Here is a 24,255-nt window from a genome sequence, read left to right as displayed (position 1 = left end):
TCTCGAGACTTAACAGGGAGTTCAACTACTGTATTGTAATCAGCTGTACAGTATGTTTGTCATTCAGTAAGGTGGTATGGAAACGTGAAAGATTCCTCACTTCCTTAATTGAATTCACTATATAAACACAGGAGATGGCACTGCATCAGTAACACTTCTGCTCCTTTTACACATCAGCTGATTAAGTATTTCAACAGCTGAGCTAGAAGGTATGTCTAAATCTTTTTAGTGTGACATTTTAATAAGGCTGTAATAAATTACCATTAGGCATCAATGTTATAATAATAATAATAATAATACCATATTACTTTGCTTTACATTATTTTAAATTAATTCCTTAATATTTTAATGGGATAGTAATGTTTCTATACTGATTTTTGTTTTACATCTTTTTAAGTTTAAACAGCTGCCTTCTGATATCTTATTATTTCCTGTGTGACAGCTCAGATTCAAATTCTGCTGTTTACCAATTATTTGTGCCATTTGATGTCATCCACTGACAAGGAACAGGTGATGAAAGATCAATAGTAATTAACAATATGCCCGGAAAGCTTTTTTTATATATATATTATCGCCTCTTTTTAGAGGCGCCTTCTACTTTCACAGAACCAAAACTGAGCATTGCAAAGACTGTGTATCATTAGTATATGTTTAAAAATAAATCATTTAATTTGATTATGTACTGTGTTTTATTTCAAACTTGTGCTCTCCAGGATATAACCCTTGAGATACACAATATAATTCACAAGGGTGTCTTGGGGGTCAGCAGACACAATCCAGTTTCATCTTTCATACTAAACATTACAACAAATACATACACAATATAAAAACAACTAATCAAACTAATTCACTAATTCATCAGAGCATGTAGACATGTCAAAACACATAAGCTTTATTTAGTTTTTGTTTTATTTTTTACCTTTTTTTTAATAAAATATGAATAATTGAGAGACACTTTGGGATATAAGTTTTTCATTAAGCGAGAGCTGCCGTCTTCATTCTTCAGTGGTGGAAACATCATATGAAGTATTTTTTATTTTAATAGTTTTCTTCCTGGGAGGAAGCACCTTGTGTGTGTTAGAATTGATTGAGGCACTTTGTAGCACCGGTATATCCAATAAAGTGTTTCTGAATGTATGTTTGTTGTGTATAGAAAAAGCCTTATAAAACTACAGTAATACACTTTTAGTGTGTCTTTCAAGGCTGGAGTCGTGGTTTTACAGATATAGCAATCATCACAATTTAAACAGTAACAAATCATTAAAAATCTCAAGCAATTCAGAAGGCATGCTTTTAAATGACTAAAATGACGTTTTATGTTTCTACACACAAAATGTGAGAATGACCGTATAGCTGCATGTAATTTCCAGCACATTATTTTAGTGTAAATTTAGTGTGCATTTTTTCAGTGTTGAAGGCTTCTGTGATTTGGGTCACTGTATCATGTCTGGTGCTGTTTCAATATACTGAATATGTCTACAGGCTTAAGAAAGCATATGAATGAGAGGAGCCCATTTGTCTCATCTAAGCTCTCAGGACTTTGTCAAGTTGAGTTTTACAGGATCCAAATGATTCTGCCTCAACAGCATGGCCCATTCCATACTCTCACCGCTCTCTGTGAAGGAGTGTCTCCTTCCCTCTGTCTTTAGCTCCATTTAAATTACAACTGTGTCCTGTGTCCTGTACTGCACTTAAAGCAAGTTTGGGTTAACTATGACTGGGTTTTTACATGCACGTGAAAATCGACTCTAGTCATGACTGTGTGACATTGTCACCCAAATACATCGTGAAACAGCAAAAGGAAGTCCTTTTGGCAGCTCGACTAAGTGCAGTGCTTGTGACTCACAAGGTTTCAGCAGTCAAGATCCCGTTCTTAATATCACGTAATCTCCAGCAGAAAGGCCGTACAAAACACACACACACAAATACATTTAAGGACTACTTTAAGCGCTACGGTTATACTCATAACCACAACCACCGACAGCATCATTATCACGGTACATTTTGAACATCATGAATATTAAAATGAAAGGCAAACTATCAGATACAACTCAAAAGTTTTATTCAAGCACATGGGTGCACATATCTTCCATTTCTTCTATAGTCTGCCAGGGTCGAGGAAGCACATCGTCAATGTCCTCCACAATGTGCCAAGGGAAAAAACCACCCACTGCAATAGGACCAAGCCTTCCTGCTGCTTCTCAAGAATGCTGTCAAGCTTCATGAGGATACTTCTCTGAAAATCTATTAGAACAGACATTTATAGCAATTAGGTGATAATTCAGAGATGCAATGCAGTAATGTTCTGCAGTGATGAACTTTCTTTTTACAGACACTTTATTGCATCTGTTGATTTAACCAAAAGACTTTTTTTTAAAGCAAAGACCATTTCATTAACTGTAAGATCATGCAACAATCATATGAGCTATTAGAAGAATTGGGGTGTACAAAAATCAATAGAATTGCTAGAAACAATTTAAATCTCCGGTTCCAAACAAAATACCAATTACTACAGAAGACAGCTGGAGCATTTGTAAATTAAATGAAACAAAGATTTTAAGGCTTGAAAGATGAATGATCAACTTACTATCATCAGTCAGAGGTCTTCTTTGGTGGCATTCTCTGTAGAGATGGAAGGGTTTGCTGTTACAGAAACTTGACAATAAAAATAGTAAATAAACAAGCATATGGATTGGTTGTTAAAAATCAAAATGGTATTGTTTGAATAAAGATAATAAGATAATAAAATGAAAACATACTGTAATGAGAGAATGGCACGGGTCTTCCCCCACAACTTGACCTTGTAGGGGTCCTCTCATCCCATCTGCAAATTGATCTTAACCTTTCATCTGGTCTGCAAGGTGATCTTGGCGTATCTGATCTGCCAGACCTAGACCTGTCTGATCTTTCGGATGACTTTGGCCTGGATGATCTGTATGGTAAGCTTGGAGGGGTTTTCGAACCAGACTGCCACATCTGAGATAGTGAAGTGCCATCTGAAAATGACCGCACATGGTTCAACGAATAGTGGTGTAAATATTATTTAAAGGTTCGGCAAAGCATTGATTTAAAATTAAAGTTATACTTTAAAAGATTATCAATATGCAAAGTACGTTTTTTGAGCGTGTGAAGTACTTGGTGTGAAAATATTGGATTTAACATGCCAAATGGCCATTTGTAATATACATATCAATGAATCCTTTAAACATTTACTTTGTGTACCTAATCTCATAAACACAATTTTGGTTGCAAAGTACAATCACAAATGCAATATTTAATAGCTGCACTCACACTCTGGTGGTTTTGGCAATGGCATTTTTTTCTTCCCTCCATTTCCTTTCTTTCTGTCCATCTCTTTCTTACTACCACTTTGTTCTTCACTTGAGCCCCTGGCAAACATTTCTTCTCATATGCCTTTGGCACACATATTTTAAAGTTTTTTTTTTATTTTCTCCCGCCTTGTGTTTAAGTACAATATATATATATATATATATATATATATATATATATATATATTTTACTAAAATCCCCCAAAGGTGTACATTTTCAATTACATACGGTGGATTGAGAGCTTCGGTGTTTCATGAGCCGGCCATATTTGTTTGTTTCTTCCAGTTTTTCCAAGAGTGTACCGCGGAAGGTTATAATGGTCTAATTAAACTTAAAGACTGTTTTATGCAACCATCTTAATTGTGTGTGTCATATCTTCAGACTTAACATTAGACCAAGCCAAAGACTAATCTTTATGCAACCGGCCCCTGGTCAATGATCAGAAAGAATGCGTACTTTATGAATGTTTCAGAGGAAAACAAAAGAAAAACACTGATCTAAAACTTAATCTTTATGAATACCACACAACCTTACCTTAACACCGGTTGTAATTTCCAGAAAGTGGAATTCATATATTCGTGCTGGGTTATCGTGTTCTTCTGGGGGTCATAACCTCTAAAGAGCGCGAAAGACTGTTAGCTGGCCGGGTGGGCAGGCTAAAAATGATAAATATGGGGGGACTGTAGCTGGCAGGGGAAGTGCAGTCAAATTGCTGAGTGAACTGTAAATACAACTGTCTGAAAACCCCAGCAAGAAAGCCTGTTGGTGATAGAGTGCTGTCAGATATATTATTTTGGCCAGCAGTATTGGAATAATAAACCAAGTTACCGTCTTTTCCTGAGTTCGCTATCATGGTACAATTCAGCTGTTGTGACGTGTGACTGTCGGCTGTGTCACACGATTGCCTGGCAGAGCCAACCAAATACACCACATTTATAAAGCGCACAGTTTGCTAAAAGCTGGTGTTATGCGTTATCTGAAATATGTCACTCGAAATAACCTTTCGCATCCAAGACCTCTTGTCGATTGAAGTAGTAATTGGTTATGTTGATATTGTGCAAATTTATTTTATCCGAGTCTGTGTCCTCTCCAAATAAAACCTGGAATTATTTTCAATCGTTGTAGTTTGTGTGCTCCTTCTGATTTGTATCCCAGCTCCACGCCCTATAAAACAACCTACTTGAGAGACTTGTTTTAAACTACCGTTTGTTATTCTAATTATGAGGACGCAATTCCCTCTGTGGCAGAGTCAGGCTGCACTTTTGCCCATTCTGTGGCGCTTACCACGCTCTGTTTCGGCAGGCAGGTGCTCTATATCTATCTATAGAATATTGTAGGTTATATTCAAAATAAAAACATGTATTGAAAGGCGGTTATAGTGTTAATTAAATTTAACTTTTAGATGTTCCACAAACACATAACACAGAATGTGCGGGACAACACGTGAATTCATTTCTCTTGTTAAATGTTTTTATTTTCATGGCAACGCATGAAGCTCTCCTCGTAATATTCAGAGTCGTTCTTTTCCTACTTGGTAAGCAGACACGGACATTTAAATATCCCCTCCCCTAAATGACTGTGAATTGAGTAATTGGTATGGACATTTTTTTTTGTCCCTAAATCAGAACTGCATAGCAATGCATTTCCTGAAAAGTACCTCACTCTATTTTTTAACTGTCTGCTGGAGAGTAGCGAAAGGACAGACCCCCGATGGAAAGGAGGGGACGGCCGGGTTATCTAAACAGCAGCCCATAAAGATTCCCCCTCACAGTGAGATGGTGGTCTGGACCTAGGTCACCGAGCCCGCTCAGAATACTGCGCTACAGTGGAAGCCGGGGAAGGAGAGACGGAGAGGCAAGTGGCACGCTCCTTAGTATGGGTGAAGCGAGGAAGGGTACCCCTGCGTTTGTGCAATCTGAACCCCTACCCCGTTGAAGTTCCTCAACGACACCCCCTGGCGACTATATACAAGGTAGACGTGCACAGTGACCGTGATCTTGTTTTGCAGTACTTGCAGCCGGATGTGGAGGTAGATGTCCAACTGATCCAGCTGTTGGGCGGCACAACTGGTTAACTGTAAGTTTGATTTGAAGTATAGACTAGGTATAAATAGGAATGTGGATGTTCTTTCTAGGTTATCTGGAGAGCAGACCCCAGACTTCCCCTGGAGAGATTGGCCTGGTCCTGTCGCTGCCATTCACACGGTTCGGACTTGGTGGATGCAGAGGATCCTGCCTGAAACCTTTGTCCAGAGCGATGCGCTACCCGAGGCCCGAAGACTCCTTCATGAGTGGAGTAAGTTGCGCATAGAGGCGGACATACTGGTGCGGAAGGAGATGGAAGCATGAACTGGGGAGGTGCAGACCCAGATCGTGGTCCCAAGGAACCAGGGTCTCAAAGTGTTGGAAAGATACCATGCGACCTGTAGTCTGTACTAGAGCGATTGTGATTTACTTACCTGTACTCCTTATCCCTGAAAGTCGGTCTGTGTCCTTTCCCAGGTTTCCTGGGATCTCCCCTCCAGGTGGAGTAGGAGACATCGCCTGACGGGTCCAGCGCCTCCTGGAGGACGTCTGTTCTGGGTGGTGGCGACTGTAGAGCTTGATTCTCCATCTTTTCTTTTTCTTTTGCAGCCTTTTTGGCAGCTAACTGTGGACTGTATTTTTCTTCTTAGACTTTTGGTTTTTTCTTTTCTGTTTATTGCTGTGGAATACATTTTGTGTGTGCTTTTACCCATGGGAGGGGAACTCATTTGTTCATTTTTAGTTTTTTTATCGTGTGGGGGTATTCCTTGTGTGTGTGTGCGCTTTAAAAAAAAATATATATATATCATTTTTACCCCGGGGATTAAGGATTACCTGTGCAGAACTATTAATGATCTACACAGTGCCAGGTCTAAGTATCACTGCCCATTACCGCTACATGTTTTTAATGATCTACACAGTGCCAGGTCTCAGTATCACTGCCCATTACCGCTACATGTTTTTAATGATCTACACAGTGCCAGGTCTCAGTATCACTGCCCATTACCTCTACATGTTTTTAATGATCTACACAGTGCCAGGTCTCAGTATCACTGCCCATTACCTCTACATGTTTTTAATGATCTACACAGTGCCAGGTCTCAGTATCACTGCCCATTACCTCTACATGTTTTTAATGATCTACACAGTGCCAGGTCTCAGTATCACTGCCCATTACCTCTACATGTTTTTAATGATCTACACAGTGCCAGGTCTCAGTATCACTGCCCATTACCTCTACATGTTTTTAATGATCTACACAGTGCCAGGTCTCAGTATCACTGCCCATTACCTCTACATGTTTTTAATGATCTACACAGTGCCAGGTCTCAGTATCACTGCCCATTACCTCTACATGTTTTTAATGATCTACACAGTGCCAGGTCTCAGTATCACTGCCCATTACCTCTACATGTTTTTAATGATCTACACAGTGCCAGGTCTCAGTATCACTGCCCATTACCTCTACATGTTTTCTTGCTGGTGATATCCCCCCAGAAAGAGTTTCTTGTCTCCTACTATGGTAACATCACCAAATAAAATAAATTACAATTAAGTAACCTAATAAAGCAACTTTACTTTATGATCTCTGGCAAAAAGTTACATCTCTGGGGTGCTGTACAGTATACGCAAATACACATTTGGCACACTATTATAACCCTTGGTATGTCAAACAACTGAACCCATTACATCTCAATACATAATTAACAGATCATTTCCGGTACAGTTTTATAACAACATGCCAATCAAAACGCACCTTCACATCTTGTCCTTTTCAAGTACTGCACAATAATAACCATAAACTGCAAAGGTTTGGTAAGGACTGCAGCTGTGTTATATGGTTCTGTAATTATCTGACAGAAAGCTCTTATTTACATTCACAGCAATGCTATTCTTAAGTGAGTTTTTTAAGAACAGTAATGAACGACAGGAGACCAGTCCATTCAGCCCATCAATGCGCATTCCAAGTCCGGCTATTGAAAACAGTCATGTCAAAGATTTGTTAGTTTCATTCCACCTTTTACAAGCCCACATCATTATAATATAACCACAGGCTTCCTGCAGTGCTAGGTACAGCAGTTCATTTTATGGAATGCAGTGACTCTTATTTGTGAAATGGGGCCTAATTTGTATGGGTTCTTCGCTTGTTAGTAAGATGTTAGTATCTGAACTGTGAACTCTCACAACCTCTGTAGTGAATATATCGTTCTGTTCTTGCCTAATGCACAACAATAGGTGTTGTCAATGTGCCTGTTACACACACACATCTTGTATTAGCCATTCCAAATATCATCTGCTAGTCAATCTATTTTGTTTTAAATGCTCTTCCAAGCTCTGTTTTTATTTAGTTAGCTTTACTTACTTACTTTTTAAAAAAAAAATTTTAAGTTTTACTCATAAACAGGTATTGCAGCAATAAAAAAAAAACAATACTTAAATTCTTAGTGAAATATGCAGTCTTTAATAAAACACTGTTGATCTTAGTAAGACTACCTTCAGTGTGGAATTCTCTCCAGTGCTTGCTCTATGGCATCTCTGAAGGGGTAGAAATAGTCCAAACTGTGTTTGCCATTCGAAGTGTAAATATAGGGTAGATTATTAAATTGCATAGCCTATGAAAAGGTATAGGATTTCAAAAATATGAAGGGCATTAAACTTTTGTTTCATCAATAAATGTCTCTATTGTGGACAAGCTGTTGTTGAGTGGAGTGTGTGGTGACGTCACAGACCAGAAACAGGAACCAAAACACATAAGGTATGGCGGTGGTGAAACTGAGCGCTACGGCGCTCAGCTATTTTATTTAATAATAAAACAAAAGATTTAAACAAACACAAAACAAAAGGGCACGTTGGCCAAACAAACAATAACAAGTATATTTAAATATAGCAATTGGTTTGTGTGGTGGTTGGTTGGTTGGGGTTTTGTTGGTTGTGATTGGTTGTTTGTTTGTTTGTTTTTGTTTTTTGTGTGGTGTGTTGTTGGCGTGTGTGTCTGTGTGTGTGTGTGTGTCTCTCTCTCTCTCTCTCTCTCTCTCTCTCAAATAATAATGGGCTTTCGCCGTCATATAAACATATAACTCATAATATAAATAAAACAATCAAAGGGGCGGGACACTCCGCCACATCTATATAGCCAACTGGATAGCTATTCACTGGCTTGAGTCTTCATGTCTCATATTTCATGGTATTGCTTGAAAGTGAATCGATTATGATTATGATAATTAATAAGTGTAAAATGAGATGGGAAAATGTAAATGGACCATGAGAGGTTCCATAATTAGATGCTTCTAATTCTGGGTAAAAATTACCTTTTTTTTTTTTTTTTTTTGCACCTTTTAAGAAAAGAAAAGGTTTCCATAGCAATGTGTTGGAGCAGTTTAGAGATACCTAAATGGGAGGTGCCAGTTGCTTAGAAATCAGTTTGCAATACTGGGTCTGCCAAATTAATAAATACATACACATACAGTATGTATTGCTAATGAACCGGTACTGAAGGAAACACATAACAGTACTATAATGATAAAAAAGGACGCGGGATGAAGCTAATTTAGTTGAGTGAGGGGTGTCCTCTTTCCTGGGCAGCCTTCTGGGCTCTTTCTTTGAAATCCTTATTATCCGCTCCACCTCTGCTGTGAAGTTATGAGTAGTGACCGCACCTGCTCTCGTGATATGCTGCACTGCACTCAGAGCAGGTCTGTATACATGTTATTGATGAATTATATTTAAATGTTGTGGTTTGTTTATTTTTCTAACACCGCAGAGGATACATTCCATATGGGTATGGTGTCAGAATTCTTAGCCGTTCTTACAGCTAGTTATAACATTGTCTATATGTATTGTTCTGATTAGTGGCAAGACTATAACCAGGGATGCTTTGAATCTTTAGGGTTACTACTGGGAGCTGCAGAGAAGGAACTATTTATTTAATAGAAGCCAGACTGCTTAAACGATTGACTCCAAGTCATTTAAGTCAGAAACTTTATAGTGGGTAGTTATGAAACCCAGGATGAGGTGCATGACTATTGTAAGTTTATTATCCTATATTAGATAATATATTAATATATTAATTCCACCTAGATGTTGAAGTGGTTTATGGTAAATATGATTTCAAACAGTAAATATGTATCAGCCACAAATAGGAATTGCAGGTTTATCCAACAAATAAAATGTTTTCATGAGATTATCACAAGGCACAATACACTTGACAAGACAAGAGGATGCAGCTAATAAAAATCAAGTTGCCTTACAAAAAGGATCCTATTATGCATTGTGCTCTCGCCATTTAAAACCACTTTAAGCTAAATGTAAAAGTATGAGAAGATGTGTAATATGCAGACTTAACATTTTTTCCCCAAAGGAGGCAGGGTTGACAGGATGAAGTGAATCGATGGATAAGATTCAATGCACAAGACGAGCTCACAGAAGCCAGTGTGTGACAGCAGCCAATGTTTAACCTCTCTGGTACGATAATCATTAAGGGATTCTGCCTGTTCCCTTGATAATAGCTGAGACTGAAGAAGCTTTATCTGTTGGTAACAGTTGCATGTTGCATTGAAGCTATTACTATAGCTGAGTTACGGCACTTTAAAGTGACAAATGTGATGCCACTGCAAACCAATCCCTAATTCCTGTAAACTGTGATTGCAATATATGTTAAAATATATGCTGTATAACTAGGGCTATAGCAAATGCAAAAAATCTGTTTGGCAACATATGAGTCTTTCTGTGCTGCATTGTGATCTATGTTTAGAAAGCACATTCTGTATTCACCATCAAATTAACCATTTCTGTGAGGCAAGGTTGTATTTATCAAGAAAAAAAGTAGGTTGTGTTTGAACTCAATCAGTGTGCATAAAACACAGGTCGATTTCTCTGACAATTGCAATCCTGTTTTCAGTATCATTAATGACACTCCTAGCCACTTCTCCCAGGAAAGGATGGATTTTTCAGTCGGTCAATAGTAAAACAATTTATCAATGACTAGCCTTAAAAGATAGTATACTGCTGTAGTACTGTATACTATGGGAACAGCTTAGAAAGTTATGAGAAGTAAAGTAACATATAAAACCACAAAACTTTGGAAAAAAACAAAAGCGTTTTCAACTATTGTATAGGCATGGACCAAATAACTTGCTAATTTACAACAATGAGTAGTACTGTACATCAACTAAGCTGGCAGCCATAACTAAACCATCACTCAGTTATTGACAAAATGTTGCTGAACCGAGGTCATTGCTCTGCCAGACAGTCCTTGAGCTACTAATCCATGTGTTTATTTCCACCCCAAGTAAAATATAAATCTTTTTAGATTTAAACTAGTGCAAGGACAAATATTCAAATTATTGAACAAACACTACTACTACGACTACGACTATTACTACTACTACTACTACTACTACTACTAATAATAATAATAATAATAATAATAATAATAATAATAATAATAATAATAATAATAATAATATATGGCAAAAATGACCACGTCGGTGTTCCACTCCTTTTTTAAAATATGCATTAACATTCTAATCCCCAGTGATTTTTTTCACTGCAATGTTATGAATTATACTTTTGTTTTAAAGTTAATTAAAAAAGAAAAAAAGTTTTAATATCCTTTTATATTACAAAAAAATATTCAAACATGAAAACGGATGTCGTCCCAGCACTGACACTCCACTTTTTATACTGTTGTAAAAAAAAAAATCTTTAAATTGGGGGTTTAATGTGCTTCACATCTTTCAGGACCATCGATTCAGCGACGAGATTGATAAGCTGGCAGTCTATAAAACCAAGTCGATTCTCTGCATGGCCATCCACAATAGTGATGGAGAAGTAACTGGAGTGGTACAGGCAATCAACAAGAATCCAAATGGAGCTCCTTTTACTGAAGATGATGAAAAAGTAAGAATTGTTTTCTCATTCTCATAGTCTAATTGTCCTTGCTTTCGAATCTGTACTCATGAAGGAAGAGAAAAGCAATCTAAAAACAATACCTTTATATCTGACAGGTAAATTAGAGTTGAAGAAAATGGTGTCGCTTTATATAAAATCCCTCATTGTCTGTGGCTTCATATCATAGTTTCTTTTTTCTTATTGGAAACATGAATTGAAGTGAAATATTGGAAGAGAGATATTTTGCTTTTTTGTCTTGTACTGTATTTATTAGGGGAAAAAAATGTACACTTAGACTTTTATAAATTGCTTTTACTTTAAATTTCAAAGAAATATAGCCTGGTAATATTTTTTTTATAAGGAAACAAAAAAAAGACTTTAAGGTATTTGTATGGCAACTCTTCAGTCAGGACAACTCTTAAAAAAAAACAAAAAAAACATTTCTTTTGAGAATTAAACAGCCGATATCAGCATGACTGGCAGGATTTTGCCTTTGCCTTTTGGAGAACTTGGCACTGCTTCAAAATCTTGATTGACGTCTCCAGGAGCTCTGCCTTTAAATAAGTATAGTCCTGGGAGATAAGATGGCTGCCCAGGACCAAAACTACATTCCCCAGCAGGCTGCACGCAGCCGAGCTGGCCAGCAATTAGCTGGGATTTAGTTCACCTGATGCTAATCAGGCCAGGTATACAAGGGCACTGCAATGGAGTCTGTTTGTCTGTGCTCAGGCTAATATCTGTGTACTGACCTGGCTACTGTTGTTAAGGTATGGAAATCAGTTTGTTTAAGAAGTATGTTATTTTAGTACTGGTAAGCAGCTTATCTGCTCAGTTGTTAGTTGGGACTGTGTAGTTAGTGCTCTGTGACAGAGCTAGGCTTTGTGTTTTTTTTTTTGTTGGTTTGTTAATAAGTGTGCACTAGTGCTTAAACCTGCCATTTCTGAGTATCTACATTGCTGCCTAAAAGCCTCTGCACCTGTGGTATCCTGTCACAGTGTGACATACAGACAGATAGACCGCCTTGTATCCCCAGAATTGGATCTTCTCAATAGCTCATGCTAAATAATGTTAATACCAAGTTTCTAGGCTGTGGGCCACAGGTGTATAAATAGGGGGATCCCAGGTGTTAGTTGAGTTAGAGTTTATATTGCTGAGAGGTGGCGGTGTTGTGTGCGGTCTTGTTTGTTTATGTATGTGTCAGTGAGTGTTTTTGTAGACTTTTTGTTTTGGCCTTTGTACTGTTTATTTTGTTAATGTGTGCTGTCCAGTGTTTTATTTGTTTATTATTATTAAATGTGTGCCTGAGCCTCCCTTCCTGGTCTAAACATCATTGCCAGTGATGCTGTCCTGTCACGCAGGCCTGTTAAACATTTACTGTTGTGTACTGTACCATTGTGAAAGCATAGCAAAGTTCAGTAAAGTATACACCAAAATATGATCCTCCTTTGCAAATATCATATTTTGGTGTGGTATTTTTTTTGATAATATTTGGCAATTCACTTGGTGGTCAGGGTATATATTTGAGTATTCAATGTCATCTAATAGAAGACCCTGCCCAGTGGCAATGCTGGGAAACAGTGTTCATTTATAATGCTGAGCTAGTGCATTGGAATGAGGCTCAAATACAATCTGTGGGCACCAGTGTTGCATATGGAATTAGATGAGTCTGCACTACACTGACTATGCAGTGCACTCATTAATAACCTCTCTCCTACATTTCTTAAATGAATATTGTTTAATTTTAGAGGAACAGACTGAAAGCTGATATGCTACAATTAAATTGTATTGTATCTTTTTGTACGATTGGTTGCACGGTGTTTTCAGTCATGTTAAATATCATGTTTAGACCTGACATACAGTATTGTCAATGTTTGACCATCTATCAATATTGCTTTTTTGCATAGAAAATATTATTTCTATTAAGTTAAAAGCAAGTAGTGAGGGTAACAGTAAAAGAAAGGAAAAGGCTCAAGTTAGACACAAAGAATAAATATATATTTAGTGTCTAAGAATATATTATATAAAATATTACACCACGCAAATCACAAGGGAACATCTTAAGCACTGTGCAGTAGATGAGCCAGGCTCCTCTGCATTTGTAGTTACTGAGCTTTAAACCTCATCTCACTGTCAGGAGTGAGAATCTGTAATTGCACTGTCACTGTGGCATCAATCCCCTGAACCCTTGTTATACATCACATGCAACTTCAGAAAGTAGCCACAAGGTGGCAGAAAATAAATAACACTGACTTCATACTTTCATTTAGAGCCCCTTACAAGAGATTTGGTAACACATTTTTTTTATTTTTTTTTATTTATGCCATTAATATTATGTGAGCTATTTTTAAATATATATTTTGTATATGTTAACTTATGTATCATAACCATATATGTTTTTAAATTAATATAGATTTTGGGTGGGAGGGTAAAAATTGACATGCTTTAGCTATCCCAAAATGAGTTTTAGGGTTAACGAAAGTCTTATACACTTTAGTTCAGTAAATCAAACCCAGCAGTTTCCTCAATGTTTTATCTAGCTTGGCATAGTAAAGGTATGAAGCTGTGAAAAGGTTCTACAGTTTTAATGGTGCTGCGGATCTCCAAGGAATAGAGGGGAATGTTGTATCTTTGCCTCTTAGGTTTAAGCCCAAGGGCATTATGCAGTTGTGGTATTGATTCACACAATTGCCTGCAGTGGCTGTGCAGCCGCGTCGCTTGAATGACTTTCCAGTTGGGGAGAACTCGGAGATACTGCAACACATGCTTATTCTAGTAAACTAATTTTAAGTGATGATAGGGATTGGGCAAAAAAATGCATATCTAATTTTGATTGCTGGCATTTGAATCTCCAGCAGAGATCAGTGACTTTGCACAACCAGGGCATAAAGCTGCTCTTCTGTGACTATCATTCACCCAGCACCCCACACAGCTGTGCCTTTACCAGGTGTGTCACTCGGGTCCCTTATGAACATGAATTTAAACCTCACCAAACCAGTCTAGGGATGTCAAAGACAGTTGCTTTGTGAACACCTTCTGTAGGGGGTTGAGGGTGGTTTAATTTCCATACACATTCAGTTTATGCTCCCCTTAAAAACTGCCTACAAAGGTACCCTGAAGTGCTGATTGTGTTGCATTTATTTTTTATTTTCATGGGTCAGCTTCATATCACCAAGTCATTAGACTTGAGACCAGCTTGATTCAATTACAAACCCACTTAAAATTGCTATTTGTTTTAAGATACACTAACCTGGTCCCTTATACCCAAAACCTTTAGATGTAATAGACCTGCAAGCATGCATATTATAATTGCACTTTGAAACAAATTGACAAATTGTTAGCTGCTGCACAGCCCTGTGCTTTTCTTCTTCGGGATTTCATTTGGATGTGCTCTGACTTGTGGGAGATGGCACCCCCTGGTGTTCGTGTGCTGTACAGTTGCAGCAGTGTGTCGGACAGTCCCGTGGCGGTTTACCTGGATACGCGTTAACAATTGGTGTGGGTCGTGGAAGTGCCATAGGAGCGCAGACATTCTATGAATTCAGGAAGGTCAGAGTTGAAAATGAAACTCGCTGAACTACATGTTTTACAGTATTCTCAATATGTACTTCCATTATTAATCTGTAAATTTGGAAAACTCAATTGACTGTAGTAGCAAAAAAAGAAAGCTGTCTTTAAATATTTATTCTTTGTATTAATCTTTTGTTTCATAATGTTTAATATTTAGTTACAAATTATTTAAGCTATATATATATATATATATATATATATATATATATATATATATATATATATATATATATATTTTTCAATATGCAGGCCTTAAAACAAACTGGAAAACTTTCCAGCTACCCACTTTCATCATATTGCACAGTATTATTGGTTATATGGTGCAGTAAGTCTGTGCTAACATTATTGCAGGAGACGGGATCAAAGATTGGATCTTCAGTGTACTAAATTTGTAATTTTAATTTCGGCTTCAGAAGATTCAAATGAGGAAAGCAAAAGGAGAGGCCCCAGTGGAGTTTATTACGTCGTTGCATGAAGTAGTCATTTAAAATGCACTGAAGATACAATAGCTAGCCTCCTCTCTTTCTCTCCCCCCCCCCCCCCCCCCCCCCCCCCAAAAAAAAAAAAAAAGTTCTGGAATTCTTTAGAGAACTGATTTGATCTTTCTACTTGTCTTCAAATGTTTTGATCCAGACTTTGAGATCCTAGTTAATTGGACTCAGGCTTCAAGTGAGATATATTTGGACTCTGACATGAATTGCTGCATGTCTCGCCCTATTTACGTCTTGCCTAGTGAGATTATCAGCTTAGAAATGTCAGCTCTTATCTGACTTCTCCCTTGGGGGCCAGTTTACTGTTACCACCTTAACACTTTTTTTTTTTTTTTCCCCATGCCTTCTAAATCTCCACATTGGATTCATCTTTCAAACTAAACACATAACAATTACTTTGAAAACTATTTAATAGCTGTCTTTAGGCAACAGGGCCTAACAGGAGTGCAGATAACAAACTGCTCTGGTTTTTAACACTTCAGAGATGCGCCTGTTACGTCACGTAGTGGTCCTGTCCATTTTCAAACAGTAGAAGTAATGCTCATCCACTGGAAATGAAATATTTTCCCTTCTGTTTTCTTTTCAGGACTTTTTTTTTTTTTTTTTTTTGGCCTATTTATATATGTTGCCCAGAACTTGGAAAAAGACGAATGGGTGAACACCCCTCCCCCCCCCCCCCCCCCTTTGGTTTAAAAAAAAAAAAAAAAAAAACATTTGTCAGCTTAATTCTTTCACTACATTCACTTAGTTGTTTTTCATAATGTTTTTTTTCTCGTCTTGGAACCACTTTCTGTCTGGGAGAGCAATGAGATTGACAGAACTGAATGGCAATAATACTAATCTATCTTTGTATAGCACACTTCATGCAGCACATCTCCAAGTGTTTTACAATCTAAAAACATGGTAACACATAATCACAAAGACTATATATATATATTTAAACAAAGCACACAGACCAGACATAGCAAGCAAATTCATAAAAGCGGATCTCCTACATAAGATGATATGCCGATTTAAAAAGATGCAGTTAAGTGACTTCTAAAAATATCTGATTTTTTTTGCAAGACAGTCTGCCTGAGAAACTTTTATGGAGTTTAAAAAGTAATGATCTGTTCCTTCATATTAATAATAAAGTCTGCATGCCGGTCTTTTTATCTGGGGAGGTGGAATTAAGGGACTTCATCTGTACTTGACAATATTTCCATTAGGTCATGCAATAGCCACTGATCGAGAATGTGAACAGATTGAAATAATCAGATCAGGAACTTTGTCACCTCTGCCAGCTGTGCTGCGACTGACAGGAAACATAACTGCTTCTGATGGTACAACATGAATTTTCCAAAGAAATACCATTTCACAGAGATAGTGTTCCATAAAATCCCATTGCTTTACCACTAATACTATACCCTTGTTTCCTTTGCCTAGCTTTTCTCCATGTAAATAATGAAAATGTCCATGTTATCAGTCTGCAATGTTTGTTTATTCACAAATAAATGAGCACAATACTTACAAAGAAGCTGTGATACCACTGGATTCTACATTGAACATGCCTCTTTTGACCTGGTAATATAGATCCAAAGATTAAAGATGGCTCAATCTGGATAAACACGAACATGCCTGCTTACAGATACAGTAGTGTATGTCACTCTCAGCTGGTTTCACACACCCTGATTCGCAATAATCTTGGACGAAGGTAGAATTTGGTAGTCCAAGATCTAATCCAGAACCAGTTGTGTCTGCTGTAAAAACAAGTGTACCGTTGATTTGATCAGCCTATACTCTCCTGGGATGAGCGAAGCTGGATTCTTATAGATCACTTTCCAGCATTGAGGAATCAGCCAGGATTGCAGCAGCCACTTCTCTGTGCTTACCCTGGTATTGCACCAACAAACAAGGAATTCCTTGTTACTGTCAAGATAGTTGTAGTTGTAACTACTTTTTTGCAATGGTAAAGTATACTAATATTCAGAAACGATGTAACTTTACATTGATAAAACAGTGCTCCCGATCTATTAAGCAATACAGAATGTGCACAAATACACTGTTTAAGTTTATAAAATGAATAAAGTACTGAAAGTATAAACTCTAGTGGCTGACAGATATGATTTTAGTTTGCAAGTTTTATAAATGGCGTTAGTAAACTAAACTGAAGCATGCACACATTTAAACTTGACAACTCTGCGCCTTCTCTGGAAAGTTAGTTTGCTTAAATTTACAGGATAGTTATTACCAAGTTAGTATGCCACTTTGAAATATGGCTGTGGAAAGACAACCATTCCTAATAGATTTCAAGCTTGCCTGGTGATGTGTATCCCTGTGCCAATGCTGCATTTATTTATTTTTTTATGTTCTCTCAATAGAGTCCTTCCTCCAGACAAACACAGCTTATATTATGATTTTTCAGTGATTTTAAAACTACCCTTGTCAAATCAGGCCCATTTGAAGAGAAACTGTAAAATGCAAAGCTGAAGCAAATACTGTTAACATTTTGGAAGAAATGGAAGGAGGAATGTATTATAGTACGTTAGAGACTGCTAAGGATCTAATCCGTGTATATTATACATTTGCAATCCATTTAGAAACAACATTCATTTTCATTTGAATTAAATTTCATGACAATTTGAAGTGGAATCTTTGTTACTTAACTTTTTTTTTTTTGCCAATGGTTTTTACCCCGGTTTTCTCCCCAAATTGGAATGCCCAATTATTATTTTTATCCCGGTTCACCGTTGCAACCCCCCTGGTGACTCGAGGAAACGGAGGCTGAAACACACATCCTCCTAAACGTGTTCCTTTGTCATTTATTTGACACTGCTGATCCACAGTGAAGCCACCAGACCTATAGTGCCGGAGGACAACACAGATCTGAATGGCTCCACTGCAGACCTGCAGGCACCCTATCAGCCACAGGGGTCGCTGGTGCGCGGTGAAAAGTGGATTGCCCTGCCGACCTAAGCCCTCCCTACCCGGGCGGCGCTCAGTCAACAATGACATAACCTGGATTCTAACCTGAGATCTCCAGGCTATATGGCGCATCCTGCACTCCACGCGGAGTGCCTTTACTGGATGTGCCACTCGGGAGCCCTGTTACTTCACTTTGTAATTAATCTCCTCATAGTGGCTGAGTTAATAATAATAATACTGACATTAGAGTAACAAGACCCAGACTTACACCTCTGCTACAGCTCTTGCTCTTTAGTAAGGCTTTTGCCTTTGAACCATACCTTTTATGGTTTGCATCTCACCCTGCCTTTCCAATTAATTCAATGGACCGAGATGCCAATTCATTACAGTGTAGCCCTATGGGAAAGAATCCTGACCCCTGTGGTTGAAGCAAGCAATTGAAGCTTATATTTTTTCGAAATTGTTTTTACTTTTTAACATTATACACATTCAAATTTCCCTTAAGGTTGTGTGTGTGTGTGTGGTGGGGTGGTGGGGTGGTGGGGTGGCTGGTATTACTATTAATGTGTGGACAAAATTTGAGAATTTCCCCAAAGACATCTCCACTTTGTAAAACACTTTTTTAAGAAATAAATATGCCTTCAAAAAGTATATATAAATGTGCCAAAATATTTCGTTTTGTTGTCGACTTTCACCCTGTGTGAAGTTTTGTCTGACTGGAGTTAGAAATAGTAAATAAAAAGGCAAAGTGTCTAAATGTTTGTGTAAATATGTATATCTATATAGGGATGGCAGGGAGGGGGTTAAAATACTCCCTGCCAGAATACATGTGAGTGTGGCTGGAGCCTTAATTGAATGATTTAATGGTTAATTAGGCTCCAGCCACATGGTATTAGGATAGGAGAAATCCTTTTGTCTAGTGGAAGGATTTAGGTGAGTTTCACGGTGTGTAGACCGAGATACCGACAACTTTAGGGCAGGGATTAATGAGAGGATTTTAATCCTTCAAGTTTTAGTTTATGCAGGGAGAAGGTTCCTGGAGCAGGACCTTCCTTTTAGTGGGAGTAGTGCTCGGCCACTTTTTGTTTTATAGCTGTTTTTTCCCCGACTGTGTTTTGTTTTGCATGTTTGTATTGTCATGTACACTGTTTTATGTAGATACTTACGCACTAGGGCTACCATTGCTGATACCCTAGTGGCAGTCACCAACCACTGCAACAGCCTGTGCTTTAATAAAACCTGGATGCCTGAGTGGCGTTTCAACATCAAACCCTCTGTGCCTCTTTCATATCTCAGCGGATACCCACGCAGTAACAGTACACCCCTGTTACACTTGGTGTTACAAGTGGGATAGCACCCCCTGGAGACTCAGAGCAGGACTGCAGTTTATTTATTTATTGAATGGATCAGTTAGCAGAGGAGAGTGGAAGCCGAATGGGCTTTAATTTGCGGGGCATTCGCCTTCACTGACCCATATAGACCAAACACAGCATACACCGTGAAACAAGTTAATAAAAGCTGCTGATAGGGATCCAAGAGTGGCCCGTCTGGTAAAGCCATAACCGTGTGGTGTGCAGTGAGTCATGCAGTCAGGACAGCGCAGGTTTGCATCCTAGCTGTGTGAAGTGCAGGCTCTGTGATGGGGATTTCACCGGAATGCTTTTACTCTGGTGGTCACAGGCTTTTACAAGTTGATCAAGCAGCATTGTAGCAGATTTATAGCTGACTGGTTCAGTGAACACAGCAGTATTTCCACTGGTTGGCACAGTCCCGAGACCTCAATCACACTGAGAATGTACAGTGTAAGATGATGATGATGTAAGATAAATGCTGTCACAGGCAGACACTGTCATCAAGCCTGTCTGAACCTTTACAATTACACACAAACAGAACACATGCACAGCATAATGCGCAGTCAGTGCCACAGCAAATGCAACACAACCTTACTGTCAAAGAAGGATGCCTACAGTACATTCAAATCATCCATTCAAAGAAGAACGATAAAGTAACTCGCCTCAGAAAGCAAGGAGAGCCAAACAGGGTGACAAATTAAGGTCCACATATACCTCTGTTCCAGACTGTGACAAATGAGTTTGAACCATAATCTATTATTTATTGCTCTCTATTGGGCAGGCCTGTCAATGTGAATTAGATGCTACTATTGCATATCATTCATGCAGCAACAGTGCAAAAGAGAATGATTGTGTGAAACAATGAAATGAAGACCCTTTAGATACTCAAATGAATATTGACGATGGAATCTGTAGCATCATTACTCATTGATTTGAACCACTAGGACTTTAGTTTTTTTACTACTTAATCAAAATGAAACCATTGTGCAGTACAAACAAGATTACAGCAAGCTGTCAGGATACCTTGGTTGTTTATTTGGAAGATTTAGCGTGCCAGCATTTGTCCTTTACCACCTGTTTCCTCTCTTTGCAGGGTCACAATATTTTTGATAATCTTTGCTCCAAAGAATATAGCAGCATGATGCAGTTACTTAAACAAGCCATCTTGTCCACTGACCTCACCTTGTATTTTCAGTAAGTAACTAAATATGTAAGGAGTTATCTATCTGAATTTCTGTATTGTGTAATACTGGTGTGTTTATGATTATTCATCCACACTGGTGTATTATATTTATGGTCCTCGCTGCTTTAAATCATAGAGAATTGTGCCATTTTATTTATTTTTTTGGACCATGTTTTCAGAACCAAATTATTTGCAGGTGTGCTGGCTGGTGAATACAGGTGAAATAATGATCTCAGGTAAACCTTTGGTCATGTTTATTTCATGCATGTTCACACACGACCCTGGGAAATCTCAAAACAGGTGAGGCTCAACTCTTCATACAGCTTTAGCAACATGAATTCTTTATATTGGCTTGTTCAGTGTATTCCTACAGGCTTTGCTCAGTTTTTATCTGTTTTAGCTTTGATATTTTTCTTAATTGATGCCTAAACAATGCATCACTTAATTCCCCCATCCTTTTCCCATTTAAAGTATTTTTTTAAAGAGCAGGATTGTCACTGGTCGGTTTTATTGTTACCCTAAATATGTTTTTGTTCTTAGCATGTTTTTCTGTGTTTTTTTATTTTACATTTTTTTACTTTAATTAAGGATATTCAGATCCATTAAATCTACTAAAGAGCATTTAAACAGATTGTTCCTTATACCAGTGGTATCACTTTCTGCCTAAGCCTCACTTCCAATGTTTTTATTGTTTTGGTAGACCATTTAGTAAGGTTGATCCACAGCACAGGAAGTCATAAGGGACAAAGAAGCATCAGTTTAAAAGAGTTGCATTTATAGAATATGGGGGGGGGGGGGGCTTAAAATATTCTTAACCCCATCGCTGTCCTGTGTTGGACCAGGACCAACATTACAATTTTCCGGTTCAATGTCGGACCCTGTCTGACATCATCAAAAAGATGTCAAACACATGTCTCTAGTTGTTTTTCTCCGGAAAAAGCCGAGAAAACCTTTCAATGGCTGAGTGAGACCAATAGGAGTCGAGAGAAGCCCGAAAAAAAAAAAAAAAAAAAGGTACGGATCTGGGCAATACACATAGCCCCAGCACCACAGTGATAACACGGCCATAAACAAACAAGATAGCTGCTTCTGCATCCAGCGCTCAAAGAACATAACGGACATTTGCAGAGCTTTTAGAACAGTAATAAAATAATGACTAGGATCGCATTATTAAGGAGTTTGATGATAAAACGAGTGATCAGGAGATGATTTATCAGTATGCACGACTATGAAGAGGTATGTGAAAAATACAGTGAACAAGGGGTGGGGCGGGAATGGAGATGCAGTACTGAGTGTCCTGTTGATATGCAGTGACTTGTAAACCTGTTTTACTTTGAAAAAAAATACTTTTAAACAGCACGTCTAAAATAAACTGTGCGTGTGAAAATAAATTGGACCTGATGCGCCTGAGACGTGCTGAATAAATGGACTGCAAAGGGTTAATGTTTTTAAAGTAAGATAACTGATTGTACAGCCTTGGTTATCACTCTTCACTGTATTGGGATTCTGCATGCACAGACTCTTAATTATCTGGAACACCTCATCCTATTATTATTATTATTATTATTATTATTATTATTATTATTATTATTATTATTATTATTATTATTATTATTATACTGCTTTTCAGACTAAAATAGCATTCGTGAATTGACATGTTCACTGTATTGAACTGGCATTTAGCTAAAAAATAAAAAAAAAGCAGAGAAAAGTCAAGCAGCTGAATTGCACGTCTCAAGTCAGTGTGCATTATGGGTTTGTATTAGTAGCGCATATTTGCATTCTTGTTCATAACTATACAGTTTCTAGCATCCCACTGGTGATCTTCTGTTTCAGGTTGCTGAATTAGTTACGAGTGAGTTCTTTGAACAAGGAAACAGAGAGGGCAGAACTAAAGCTAACCCCCTCTGTAAGTATCCCAGTGTTTTCATATGGGAATCATGAGTGTATTGTCAGTGTGTTTCAGGCAAGAAAATATTAATGGTCTGGTATAAAATGAGGTTCTCCCTGAAGGATTATATTAGAATACAGGTGTGAAGGTTCTTCTTATTATTCTTTGTCTTCATCTTCACCTTCTTCTTCATCATCTTCTTCTTCACCATCTTCTTTGCCTTCCCCTTCTTCTTCTTCACCTTCACCATCACCTTCTTCGTCTTCTTCTTCACCTTCACCACCTTCTTCTTCTTCGTCTCCTTCATCACCATCTTCTTCTTCATCACCTTCATCACCACCTTCTTCTTCTTCACCTTCACCACCTTCTTCTTCTTTTTCACCTTCTTCTTCACCTTCTTCTTCTTCACCTTCACCACCTTCTTCACCTTCACCACCTCCTTCTTCTTCACCTTCACCACCTTCTTCACCTTCACCACCTCCTTCTTCTTCACCTTCACCACCTTCTTCTTCACCTTCTCCACCTTCTTCTTCTTCTTCTTCTTCTTCTTCTTCTTCACCTTCTCCACCTTCTCCACCTTCTTCTTCTTCTTCTTCACCACCTTCTTCTTCTTCACCACCTTCTTCTTCACCTTCACCACTTCCTTCTTCTTCTTCTTCTTCCTCTTCTTCACCTTCACCACCTTCTTCTTCTTCCTCTTCTTCACTGTCTTCTCCTTCACCTTCTTCCCTGTCTTCTTCACATTCTTCTTCATCTTCTTCACCTTCTTCTTCTTCACCAAAGAAATATGGAATACCAAAATCCACATTGTAGGTCAAATATTCTGGTGACTTTAAACATGCCAGATATCCATCTGTTCAGAAATAGTAGGAAATGATGATTAAGAACACACATAGTGTGACAAAAAAATGATAAGAAAATATCTTGCAGATTCAGTTATCTTATGGAAAGAGAAGTGATGCCAATCACAGTATTCTGTTTTTGAAAAAAAAAGTACATATATTTGAGTGCCTTAATCAAAAGTATCAGTGACAGTTATATGCTTTTTAACAGCATTTATTCCAGTGACTGGCAAAGCTTCTGTACCATTTACCACGTTATAATTACTGCAAATGGGTTAATCTGATCTCTGGGGGGTGGGGGCAGTGAAGCCTATGCAAATAAGAAAGTCTTTAATCTGTACTGATGAGACAACTTTTAATACAAGCACATTCCCTTGAGTTTCATTTTTACTTAACATGCATGCAACACCCTTTTCTAATCGGCTCCATATGTCACGCAGGAATATCATGCTATTGTATGACTTTCATGTCAAATCATTTTTAATCATGTTGTTCTTTCATGCCCTGAATCCAGTAACCTAACCTTAACAGGGTGCACCCAGTAATGTGCTCACAACTTTGCTATGCCAAATTGAAAAATAACAAGTAACCAAAACATTTTACGGCCCTTGGGAGTTCTCCTGCAAATTTGCCTCGACAATTTGGATTTTCTGACTGACTTGCTCCGCACATTGTGTTTTTGTAACAGCTTTTCTCAGATCTGTCACCTCATGCCTAACCTGCTTATTTCCAATAGGGCGAGTGCATGTCAGGATTTATACTCTTAAAGGCTGAATAACATC

At 38.0% G+C, this 24,255-nt stretch overlaps 1 protein-coding gene across 1 annotated transcript; it reads left to right on the top strand.

The window, feature by feature from the left end:
• Positions 1–8,978: 8,978 nt before the first annotated feature.
• Positions 8,979–21,040, top strand: LOC131709228 (dual 3',5'-cyclic-AMP and -GMP phosphodiesterase 11A-like). Its single transcript, XM_059011360.1, has 5 exons — positions 8,979–9,046; positions 9,712–9,815; positions 11,094–11,252; positions 20,651–20,751; positions 20,937–21,040. Exons 2-5 carry the CDS (start codon positions 9,756–9,758, stop codon positions 20,950–20,952), a joined length of 336 nt encoding a protein of 111 aa, XP_058867343.1. The 5' UTR covers positions 8,979–9,046; positions 9,712–9,755; the 3' UTR covers positions 20,953–21,040.
• The last annotated feature ends 3,215 nt before the right edge of the window (positions 21,041–24,255 follow it).

This window comes from Acipenser ruthenus, chromosome 3 (genome assembly GCF_902713425.1).
Source record: "Acipenser ruthenus chromosome 3, fAciRut3.2 maternal haplotype, whole genome shotgun sequence".
In the NCBI taxonomy this organism is placed as follows: Eukaryota; Metazoa; Chordata; class Actinopteri; order Acipenseriformes; family Acipenseridae; genus Acipenser; species Acipenser ruthenus.
This window is presented reverse-complemented; position numbering and strand designations above follow the sequence as displayed.

Excerpts from the sequence above, each read along its gene's own strand:
- LOC131709228 (XM_059011360.1), top strand. The coding sequence starts at position 9,756 with ATGCACAAGACGAGCTCACAGAAGCCAGTGTGTGACAGCAGCCAATGT. Across the intron at positions 9,816-11,093 it reads GCCAATGTTTAACCTCTCTG|GACCATCGATTCAGCGACGA; the intron begins GTACGATAATCA and ends CACATCTTTCAG. Across the intron at positions 11,253-20,650 it reads TTACTGAAGATGATGAAAAA|GGTCACAATATTTTTGATAA; the intron begins GTAAGAATTGTT and ends CTCTCTTTGCAG.